The 13041-nt window shown below is 31.7% G+C and overlaps 1 protein-coding gene across 1 annotated transcript in view; it reads right to left on the bottom strand.

Annotated features, from left to right (window-relative positions):
- Window positions 1–12283: 12283 nt before the first annotated feature.
- The window catches only part of TFPI (tissue factor pathway inhibitor), a 124045-nt gene continuing 123287 nt past the window's right edge, over window positions 12284–13041 (bottom strand). Inside the window, exon 8 of the mRNA XM_027865930.1 lies at window positions 12284–12926. Within this exon, the coding sequence (XP_027721731.1) occupies window positions 12823–12926 (104 nt within the window). The 3' untranslated portion in view covers window positions 12284–12822. The remainder of the gene's footprint in view (window positions 12927–13041) is intronic.

Below are 13041 nucleotides of genomic sequence, written 5' to 3'. Positions count from 1 at the left end.
AGACAGAAGGCCTGAGAATGCTTCTGTTATATCTTAATGTTGTTAAAAGAATTGAAAGAGAGAAGAGAAATATATTGGATTGAGGTGGGAAAGGAAGATAAAAGGGACAATTATATCATATAATTGGAGTACACAAGTAGAAGTCTATAAAAATATGGAGGAAGGGTTAGGTAAATCACATGATACTTGAATCTCATTCTCGTTTAAATGAAGGAAGAATACCCACATATTTGGCTATAGAAATACATTTTAGCCAATGGAGAAATAGGAGGAAATAGGAAGAAGAAAGAATAGGGAAATAGGAGAGGGCAAATTAAGGAAGGGATTAATTAAAGCAAAGCAAATTCTAAGGATGTAGAAACTTTTTGCAGTAGCAATGAATTAGAAAATGAAGTGCTGCTTATCAAGTGGGGATGGGTTGAACAAGTTATGGTATGTGAAAGTGATAGAAAGTGATTGAAGAGAAACCTGAGAAGAATTGTATGAACTGGTAAATAGTGAAGTGAGCAGAAACAGTGGGCAATTTATACAAAGACAGCAATATTGTAGTCAAACTTTTAGAAACTCTGTTCAGCATATTGACCAGCCATGATTCTGTGGGACTAATGGTGAAGCATGCTAAATAATTCTTAGTAGTGAGGTGTTAGATTCAAAATAGAAAATAAACTTATTTTTTTACATGTCTAGAGTGGAAATCTATTTTGCTTGACTATACGTATTTGTAAGAAGTGTTATGTTTTTCTTTCTTTCTCAACTGAGAGGCAGGGTGTGTTGGGTGGGGAGAAAAAATAGATTTTTGCTGACAAAATTAATAAGCAATCAAATTAGAGCAATAAAAAAGAAATTGACTTTTGAATCTATAAAGGAAGAAGAATTCATGACTAAACAAATGATAAAAATAATCAATCAATAACGATTTATTAAGTGCCTGTGTTATACCAGATACTGTATTTAGTGCTGGAATCATACAAGATAAAATGGACAATTTTGACTATGTAAAATTGAAAAAGTTTTCACAAACAAACCTAATGTAGTAAAAATTATTGGGAAAATGGGTAAATGGGTTGGATTTGAACTCAGACCTTCCTCACTCCAGGCCTTCTATCATCTAGCTGCCCCAATACAATATGTTGAACATTTATTAAGTGCCTACTATGTGTTAAGTACTTTGCTAAGCACTGGGAATACAAATAAGAAAAAGAAAGACAACTCCTATCCTCAAGGAGCTTACAATCTAATGAAGAAAGGTAATAAACAAAGAAAGCTGAAAAGCTGGGGTACTCTGGCAGAGGGTACCCAGTGTGAGAAAATGAGGCTGGTGGAATTTAGAATAAGCAGAGCAGTAGTAGATTTTAATTTTTTGTGTTATTAGTGTTTTGGGGAATTATTTTATAATCTTGATAATGTTTTTCAATCCTATTGAGAAGACTCTTCTATATCCTTTTACTAAATATTTATTGAGAAATGGCTTTTGATTACATAAAAAAATCTGTTGCCCAATAGATAATTGGCATGCATGCATGTATATGTATGTGTGTGTGTGTATATATATATATACAAATTATACATACATATTGCCTTTATGTATATAAATATACAGTGTACATTGAAAGCATAAATACATGGGCATTCACATAGAAATATACATGTGTATTACAATACATATGTGTAGGAATTCACATGGGTATATGTGCATATACATGTGATATATGTATACATACTTCTAATACTACAAAGGGGTAATGTAGATTGAGAGGTATGATAGATTACATAGATAGATAGATAATAGGTATGTGTGTATACAAACACAAAAACTCTATATTTCTTGTATACCATCAAACATTTACCCAAGGAATTACAATATTTTCTTTTACCTGGGGGGTCTGGATATTGGCTATGAGTTTTCATTTCATTTCTTTCAGGAAATGATAGGTGGTGCTCACTTTGGCAGCACATATACTAAAACTTGGAATGATACAGGAAATGACAGGTGGATTCTTTCAATTTTCACTTTGTTCTCTTTATTTTAATATGTGCTGTCAGTTTTCTATAATATTTTCTTGATACATTATATTTAGGTGCCTTTTTGGGTCATAACTTTCTTGGAGATCAGTGATTCTTAAATTGTTTCTCCCTAATTTACTTTCTAGCTCAGTTGTTTTTATATGAAATATCTTAAATTTTCTTCTATTTTTAAAATTATTTGACTGTTTTAATATTCCCCATTGATTTATGTAACTTTTAACTTCTACTTGGTTCTCTTTAGTTTTCAAGAACTTTGTTATTTGGGTAAAGTTTTCTACCTCCTATGCTATGTCATCAATTTTCTTTCCAAGTCTCTCCTCCATAGCTCTCATTTCTTTTCTTATTCTTTTATCTATTTTTCTCATTTCATTTATGTCATAAGGTTATCTCTTATTAAAAACTTTTCTTTACATCTCATTCACAGTTCCAACAGCAATGAACTAGTGTGCCTATCTTCCCATAAACCCTACAACAAAGATTATCCACATCTTTGTTATCTTTGCTGTTCAAATTTCAGGGCTGTCTTGATTTGCAATTTTCTTATTATTAGTCATTTGGAGAATTCTTTCATCTAGTTTTTAGTAGTTTACAATTCTTGTGAGAACTATTTATTTATATCCTTTGACTACATACTTATTGGGGAATGGCTTCTGGTTTTGTACACCCACACATAATACATATATGTGCATATAAACACAAATATATACATATAGATACCATATTGTGCGTATGTATTGATGTGTGTATGCATGTACGCATTTGTGTGTATATGTGTGTATATATATATATATACATAAGGTTATGCTCTTTCTACTCTTTTTTGTGTGTATATATATGCATACACACATATGCACACAATATATGTATATATACACAGGTACATATGTACATGTATATGCATTTATAAATTTGGATATATAATATATAAATATGTGTCTATGTAATCTCTATCTTCGTATCCATCTTGGACACCATGTCTCTATTAGAGAAATTTAATAAAGGTATTTTTTTTCTCATTGACCACTTTATTTCATCTGTTAAATGCATTTTGTTTTTGCAAAAACTTTCAGTTCCATATAATTAAAATTACCTAAAATTTGTAATTGGTTCTATCCTTTAGTTAAGAATGCATTTCATACCCATAGATATGAAAGGTATATGATCTATTTAGCTTATAAATTCTTTATAATGTGGGGTCTTTAATATTAAGGCCACATATTCATGAAGAATATATTGTGGAATATGGTGTAAGGTGCTGATCTAAGTCATATTTCCTCCAAACTGCTTTCCAATTTTCCTAGCAATTTTTCTTCTCAAATAGGGAGTTATTTCTTAAATATTTTTTTTCTAGTTTATCTCGATTTCTTCTTAATCTAATTCTTTCAATGATCTATATTTTTAAACCAATGCCATATTGTTTTGATGATTTCTGCTTTATAAAATATTTTGAGGTCTGAAAGTGAAATCACATAACTTTTATTTTCCAAAAGTGAATTTCATCAATTTCTATAAAATATCTTCCTGATAAACTGATTTATTTCAATAGAAGTATAAATTAAAGTTTTATACTACTGCCCTCTTTATTATATTGACTTGGCATAGCCATGATCACTGATTACTCTTACAGTTATTTAAAATTTTCTTTATTTCTTGAAGAAGCATTTCTTAATTAAATTTATTCAAGTATTTTGTGCAGAGTGATACTAAGACACTTTATGATTTTCTAGTTATTTGTAATGGGACTTGACTCTTATTGCATCTTGGATACTGTTATTGTATGGAAATGCTGTTCATTTTTTCGAGTTAATTTTGGAGGCTGCCACTTCATTACATCTATTGTCTTAATTAGTATCTTTGCTGATTTGATAAGTATTTGGGATTTGCTAAGTAAACAATCACATCATAAGCAAATAAGAATAGTTTTATCTCCTCTATCTATCTTTATGCTTTTAATTTCTTTTTTATGTCTTATTGCTATTGTTTGCATTCTAGAACATAATCAAATAATAATGGGGAGAGTGTGTGTTCTTGCTGCGCTATTTACTGGGAAAGACTTTCATATATCCCTGTAGCATATGATATTTGCTTTCGGTTTTAGATAGGTACTTTTTATGATATTAAGAAAAGGTTCCTGTGTGATTACACTTTCTATGGTTTAATATATTGGCATATATAAATGAAAATTTTTACATTGTCGAAGGCTTTTTCTACATCTATCAAGATATTCATATGGTTTAATTATTTTTGTTTTTAATGCAGTTAATTATGCTGATTTTTTCTAATGTTGAACCATCTTTGTATTCCTTGTATAAATCCATCTCATTCATAATGAATGATTTCATAGTTGAAGAGCTGTAGTTTTATAGGATTTTACTTAAAATTTTTAAAATCAATATTTATTGGTGCTATTGATCTATAGTTCTCCTATGTTTGATTCTTCCTTGGTTTAAATATTAGGACTATACTTGTCTTACACAATCCATCTGGTCAGGTGAATTATTTCTTAATTTTGAGAATAATTTGTGTTGTATTGGTACTAAATGCTTTTTAAATATCAGATAAAATTATCCTTTAAGTATTTCAGGAGCAGGAGTCTCCTTCCCACCTATCTTTGGTAATTCCTTTATAGGGAATTATATTTTTAGGAGATTAGGCTTGGATACTTATATTTTCAAAAATGTTCCTCTATTCCTTTTGTGTATTCATTTTGTTACAATATAATTGAATATATATTCTCATAATTTTTTTTATTTCTCAGTTTTGTTGAGATTTCACCTTGTTTGTTTGCTACTTCGCTGATTTGATTTTCTGCCTTCTTTAATCAGATTGCCTAAAAGTTTTTTTCAGTTCTTTAAATCTTTTCAATTAATTCACTTATAATTTTATTATTTTTTAATACCTCAGGGAGGCTTGCATTTTATCTGTTTCTTCTGAAATTTTTAGTATATTCTCTTTTTGTGCCTATTTTAGTTTGACTTCTTTGACTTTCTAATTAAAAAAATCTATTCAGTCAATTAACCCTCTTTTTGAATTGTTACTGTAAGTCTGTAGGAATACATATATATGTATATGTGTATATATATACATACATACATATATATACATACACATATACATGCATATGCACACAGATATGCAGTCCCTGAGGACTGTTTTAGCTGCATCCCAGAAATTTTGTTTTATAGTTTCAACAAGATTTTTCTTTCATATAATTATCAGTTTTTCTATGATTTATTCTGTGACTCATTCATTATTTAGGATTTTTTTTTTATTAATTCTCCATTTAGGTCTGTGTCTTTTGTTCAGGGTCCCTGAGTTGATGACTACTTTCACTGTGTTAAGGCCTATAACTTATGTCTTTTCTATTTCTTCCTTTCTATAACTTTGTAATATCTATGTGCCATAATATGTGGTCAATTCCTATAAAAGTTCCTTTTGGCACTGAAAGATATGTATATCTTTGACAAATCCGTTTAGAAGATGTCATAAATTTTTAGCTTTAGTTGCTCCAGTAATTTGTTCAATTTTTTTCCCATTTGCTTATCTTTCTCTTAGATTTTTCTGAAGCTTAGGGAGGGATAACTCATTTGTTTTTGATGAAACCTGACAAACTGTTTTTAGAGAAGAGCACTAAATTTGACATAGTCTTAAACTTTCCTGAGTATAGAATGCCTTGATTTAAGTGATAATCAGAAACACATGGATTGATTTCTTTCCAGATGAATAAGATTGTAAACTGTAAGAATTAAATGGTTGGAAGAAAAATATGTTTGGAATTTGAATTAGTCACAACTGTATAAGGCATTTAAAAACTCTGTTTCAGATATGAGGAACCAGGTATAAATGTTATAGCAGCTTTTGGTATGCTCATTAAAACTTCCAAGATTTGGGGTGGGGGAAATTTGGTAGTGACATAAGGAATATAACACATGTATAATCATCAGTCATTTAAAGATGACAATCTGCCCTGCTTTTTTTTGAGGGGGAGGGGGGCTAGGCAATGGGATTAAGTGACTTGCCCAGGGTCACACAGCTAGTAAGTGTCAAATGTCTGAGGCTGGATTTGAATTCAGGTCCTCTTAACTCCAAGGCTGGAGCTCTATTCCACTGCACCACCTAGCTGCCCCTGTAGTCTGTTTTTTGACACAGGTAAATCAGGAAAGTAATCAGTAGATATCAGGAAATGTTTGACAATTTATTTTCTCCTCTTCTCTTCCTATACTTTTGGCAATTCCTCAAAGGTTTTTGAAACCTGACTTTCCCTTGATGACTTTGTCTCCCTAGAAATGCTCTCCTATAGAATACACTCCACTTGTCCCATTTTGTCTCACAAAAAGAATAGTAGAAGAGAGCAACAAAATCCTAGCTCCCTATTGCTATTTCCTTACTATTTCACTGCCATTATCATTTAGCTGTTTCCTTTTTGAAGTCCATGGATGCCATGGACTGATACCATGTCCATCTTTGTTCCCATCATCAATTGACCCACCTTCTTTCTTGACTCTATTACAATTCTCCTCTGTGTTTCAATTTCATTCTGTCTTCATTTATTATTCCAATATTCACACTGATGACTCTAGTCAGGTTGGTAGGTGGTACACTGTTCAATTTACTGTTCATGAATTCATACTCTTACAGATCTTCCATTCCCTCACTGCTATTAAACATGCTCTTATAACTTACAATCTGTTGAACTCTTGTTATTATTGAAATCAATCAATACCTTCCTGTTTCACATGCTCATATTGTCTAAACTCCCTCCCTTTCCTGAATTTCCTGAGATTCTGCATAAACACCTTAATATTTCCATTCTCTAAGTCCCTGAGCTCTGAGCAGTGCTGAAGAATCATAAAATTATCCAAACTTTAGCATACTTTACACTATCTAACTCTAGTTGGGTCTCCCTTTGGAGTTAGATGGACAATAATTTTATTTGTATGTTTCCTGCTTCCTCTTACCTTCCTTATAATGTCTATTGAGAGACAATTTTTTAACCTTTTGCAAGTTTCTGAAACAATCTACACCCCTCAAATTCTGAAGGAGACCCCACTTTCCCTTTTACTAAATTATTTCAGAACACCTAGATTAAAATAGTTTAACATTGCTCTTCTTAATTAATTTTTCTTCTTGCCCAAGTAAACATTCTTTTCTTTGCCAAGTCTAATCCCACTATATGTTCTCTTGATTGCATTCTTTACCTCTGTTCTAAGGTTTTCTCTGTCAATTTCCCTTTCTCTTTCTTTGCTCTTGTATTTTTCATCCCATTTCTCATGACGGACTCCTTTGCCTCTGTCCACAATAATAATAGTCACTTCCCCTTTTCTAGAAGCCCTCTTTTTTCTTAATTTATTTGATACTACTCTAATATTCCAGTGTATCTATTATTTCATTAAATAATTTATTCTCCAATGGTGCAGATTATAACCCCACCCTGATTCATCAATCTGGTTTACCTTTATCTAAAATCTCCCATAAATTCACCATAGTGGTGTATACCTATAATGCTGGGTTCATTTTTCAAATTCATATTATTTTACATGGAAATCAACAGGGTATGTGGACTGCCTTGGATTGTCCTTATTTTTACTACAATAGAAGACAAAAGGGATTGTGTCAAGGCTCAAGGTTAAATTATATGAGGGTAAATTAAAGAAAATGGGAATGTTTAGCTTGAAGAAAAGATGACTTGGGTATGGAGGGAGGTGGGGTGCGTGATAGTTTTAATTTGTTTGAAGGACTATCCTTTCAAAGAGTGATTAGACTCATCCTACTTGACTCCTAATGGCAGAAGAGGAAACAATGAATTAAACTTACTAAGATGCAAATTTGAGCTTTGTAAAAGGGAAAACTTCCTCATAATTAAAATTAACAAAAAAGTGACATGGACTAGTATAGGTAATAGATTCTATTTTATTAAAGGTATTCAAGCAAGGCTAGACTAGAATGTATCCAATATGTTTTATAGGTTATTTATATCTAGGTTTGTATGGGTCTAGGTAATTTTTCAGGCATCTTCCAAATTTGAGATTGTTATTCTGCATTGTGTTCAGTTTGGGTTGTCACATTTTAAGAAAAGAATTGACAAATCAGAGTGTATCCAGTGGGAAAAAACTAGGATAGTGAGGGGACTAGAAAAGTGAAGGAATCATTTTTAAAAAGTGGGATGTTGGCTTGGAGAAGACTTGAAGGGATATATTCAAATAAGCCAATGGCAGGTATATATTAGAGAGTAATCATTTGGTTGCCTCTTTAATGTTAAACTCAGATTAATGAGTGAAAGTTGAAGGGCAGATATGGATTTGATATAGGGATGAATATTTTAACAATTATAGATATAAAGCAACTGATTGAACAGCTTTGGGAGATAGTGGGTTCCCTTCCACTAATGTTTTTCAAGTGAAGGCTAGATATCTACTTGCTAGAGACATAGTTTAAGGGATTCTTAGTCTGATCATAACTGAATGATATGATCTCTGAAGTCTCTTCCAACTCTGAAATGATGTGAATTATATGAAAGTATACTAACAAATAACATATCTTATTTCATTCTAACTTTAATGTACCTAAAACAAAATCCCTACTCTTTTAGCAACAATATTAATTGCTTTTGATATTGGCATTGTGGCTTCTTTCTAAATATTGTGTGGTCTCATAGCTCTCTCTCCCACTCTGAGTTTGGGATGCCTCCCCCCCCCCCCCCAGTGGGAGAATTGTGATTTTTGTTGATTTTCCCATTATAAGAAGAATTTATGAGATATTACTTCTTTGATATTCTATAGGTAAAAGATATGTTTTCTATTTTAAGGAAAAATAGTCCTTTACCTCCATATCAATATCCTATCTCTCAAGTTATTTGAATTTTTAATATTTATACTGTGGAATTTTGCATAGAATCTTTCCAATTACATGAAAAATATGACATAGTGAAATTCTTGATTTAATGGGAATACATAGTGAATGATGCTGCTGATTTTTCCAACTCCCACATTGGGAGAATTGGTCTGAAGGAAATACTGGTTCAACTATGCACTGCTCCAATCATACCTAAATAAAGTTCCAAATTCCTGAAGTCAGGAGGACCTGAGTTCACTTAGGATAGCTGATTCTCTAGAATAAGTATTGGGAATTGTAAAAATTAAATTAATAATACTCTAAAACTCCAGTTACATTCATTGCATCAGACCCATGTAAATACCCTTTATTTATTTATGGCAACTGGGGTTAAGTGACTTGCCCAGGGTCACACAGCTAGTAAGTGTCAAGTGTTTGGTCCGAGGCCGGATTTGAACTCAGGTCCTCCTGACTTCAGGGTCAGTGCTTTAGCCACCACTCCACCTAGCTGCCCCAAGTAAATTTCTTTTATTTAATCAAATTGAGTAACTTTCAATGTTATAGCATAATTAATTATATTTCAATGGGGAAAAGGTATCATTATCCTTTATAATGAAACTCTATAAAATTGAATTTAAAATATTGGAAAGTATTTTACTTGAATACAAGTACATGCAAAAAGAAATAAAAAAGATTTCCTTTGGGGGCAAGAAAAAACTCTGGGTGAATAAGGGAATTTTTTTTGTTTTATTTCAGGATTTCTGTCTCTTAGCTGCAAAACTTTAAGATATATTGATTTATTTTTATTATGGACTAAACAGAAAAGGGAAACTGTTTACAGATTAATATATTTTATTTCTTATGTGTAAATAAAAGACTGTCACATTTTATTTAATGAAAGAGGTGAATGCAGAACATGCAAATCAATATCCAGTTTAAATGCTATAACCTTTAGTAATTCACAGTTAAATTTATTTAGATAATATAAAATAAAACAACAAAACTAGACAATTTTGGAAAAATACTAGAATGAAAACACAGTGGTGGAAATCTGAGCACAGTGAATCATTGCAATGTACATATATTTGTACATATAACATACATGCACAAAGATCTTGAGTAGGCTTCAGTCCAACAACCTCATTAAGAAACTGAGGATATCACTGAGTCTATAAAAGTGTCTATTTGGGGCAGCTAGGTAGCACAGAAACTGAGGCTCCCAGAGGTAAATTGACTAGCCCAAGGTCTCAAAGTCAGTGTCAGAGGCAGAATTTAAACCCAGATTCTTTGATTCCAGAAGTAGAATTCTGGATCACACTACTTCCTCACCTCATATAGTTGAAGACAAATTAATTGCTGAAATTATGAAGGACAACTAATGAAGAATAATATGTATTTTCCATTTCTATTTTCTGTTTTGTAGGCTGGTCATTTGTTTTATGCGGAATTTTTTTTCATTGTAGTCATTAATGTTCATTAGTAAGTGGCAATGTCTTCAAATTCTGCAATCAAGTTTGAACTTCAAATCTTTCTAATTTTAAAGAAACCTCGGCCAACTTAATCATTTTATTCGCTGATTTCTTAAATGAAGGAATGATGTCTTAGGCACATAGATGAATTGTCTTTTGCAACTAAAATGTAAGCAAAACTTTGAGGAATTAAAAAAATCTATATGTAAATGACTGTTCTAGAACTATGTGTGATACAAAGAAGTATCAATTCCAATTCCACCTTCTCTCTCTCTCTCCCTCTCATATCTATGAAATATGAAATATATGGGTACATTATTGTAAGATGTGAGCAGTACAGATGATTAGTACTATATGAATGAGGTCAATAAACTTATGCAAGAAGGCTCAGATGATGAGCTTGAGCTGGGCCTAAAAGGATAGCAATAATTCTAGTAAATGCAAAGGAAAGGAGAGAATATTGTGGATTACAGGAATTATGTGACCAAAGACAAAGAAATTTGAGCATTCAAACCTTATTTTAGAGTTGTGTAGAGCAGGTTTATTTGTTTATTTTTTAACTGGAGTTGCTGGTTCATGTAGATAGGACTAAGAAAAAAATGTTAGAAAATGTGACTTGAGCTAAACTATGGAAGACTTAGGATACTGGGCCTTTGGGCCCTTTTCCTCTGAGATGTGCAATCCACTGAAAAATTTTGGGCAGAGGAGTAGCATAGTGAAAGTGACATTTTAGAAATATTACTGTGGTAGTGGTATGCATAGTGTATTAGCAATAGTCTAATCAAAGGAGGCCAATTGTGAGGCTGTCAGAGGATGAATAAGATGACATGGGCACGAATAAATTGTCAATGGGATTAGAAAGGAAAAGACAGATACAAAGAACATTACTAATGAAGAAGAGGCAAGAATAAACGATCAATTCAATACGAGGGAAGAGAAAGCAATAGTTGATTATTGTGTTAAGCCTAGGTGACTGTAAGAATGATTATACCATAAACAGCAAGGAAGAAATTAAAATGTGGAATCATTTTGGAGGAAAATGAGGAGATTGATTGCAAAAATGTTCAGTTATGGTAATAATAATACAACTCAAAATATCTGACTGAAAAATTTCAGTGAAGAATAGGAAAATAATAAGTCCTAGAGATGTTGATTTGGAAGCCATTTGTATAGAGGTAGAGTTGTGAGAGTGAAAGAAGAAATATAGGAAATTGTGAAATTTGTTATCCACTGTTGGTAGTTGTTAGCTGCAACATTAATATACCTAATGTAAATAAAATGAAATATTTTTGCATGACCTATAGGACTCAATGAATGAATGTCAACAGGGACATGAAATGTTGATGGCATAAATAAAATTTAATTACATAGAACCAAAAAATTTAAATATAAATATAACATTTTTAAAATTTTAATCCCATCCTCTTTCAGCAAATATCTGATTTTGCCTATGACTATGTTGACATGGAGAATGGAATCTACCATTTTGATTGACTTGTTCCATTTGGTGAATTCATGCAGATTTAAATATTAAATATTAATGTTCAGATTAGTTCTGTGCCTTGACACAGCTTCAATAAAAATAATTTTGGATGTTGATTCCTTTTTTAAAAAGTTGAACTAAAATTGAAAATTACACAGGGATCTTGATTCTTTTTTTAAAAAATAATTGAACTAAAATTGAAAAATACATTTGGTAAAATTTATCACCACTGGCTCTGTTCAAATGTATAAGACAGCTGGCTAATCTCTTGGGGTAAAGAATAAAAGGCAATTGTTTGATAGCAAAATTTAGATCTCAAAAAATCTTAATTCTTGTTGCTTGATATCAGAAACCTTAACCCAATAAAAGGCTAACAGGGAGAGTAGTAGATGTTTTCTTGGGGCAGCTAGGTGGCACAGTGGATAGAGCACGGGCCCTGGATTCAGGAGAAGCTGAGTTCAAATTCGGCCTCAGACAAATAAAACTTACTAGCTGTGTGATCATGGGCAAGTCACTTAACCCCATTGCCTAACCAAAAAAAAAAAATGATGCCTAATAGCTGAAAACTGTTCCATAAATGGATTGTTAATAAAATAGAACATAGATCACTTTGAATTTTACTTATTGAGATACACAGTAATATGGTAATGATGTGTGAATTAGTAATATATATATATGCATAAATGCATATATATGTGCAAGAAGAGTAGAGTATGAAAAGTGAAATAACAGGGTGATGAAACCTGGTTAATTATCCCCTGAATCACTGAGCTGATCAAATAGGGAAGAGGACACATGTTACGTTGATGAAAAATAAGGTTATACTATTCCTAGATAAACAATATACATTTCATAAAGTCATTTACTGAGATGTGATTAAAAAATAAATTTCTAGACTCTAATCAAGGAATTAATCCTTTAGGTAATTTATCTAAATTGCCATCCATTCTACATTTTGCAGGCAAAATCTCATGTGGTGGATTGCCTTGAATTTCATGTAATTTTGTAAGGAAGCTACATATTTTCAAAAATGATTTCTTCATATATTATCCTCATTGGCTGTTTCTTTCTTTTTCTCTTAGTTTTGATTAATCCACCTTTAGCTCGTCTACTGAAACCTATAGGAAGGACAAAAATAAATAATATTGGTTATATAAGGCTTATCAACTTTAAGTTAAAGTATTAACTACATGTCAATGGATGAGTTATCTAATTATCTATTATTAATGGTTA

The sequence above is a fragment of the Vombatus ursinus genome, unplaced genomic scaffold (assembly GCF_900497805.2).
Source record: "Vombatus ursinus unplaced genomic scaffold, bare-nosed wombat genome assembly UNPS02014779.1, whole genome shotgun sequence".
NCBI lineage: Eukaryota > Metazoa > Chordata > Mammalia > Diprotodontia > Vombatidae > Vombatus > Vombatus ursinus.
This window is presented reverse-complemented; position numbering and strand designations above follow the sequence as displayed.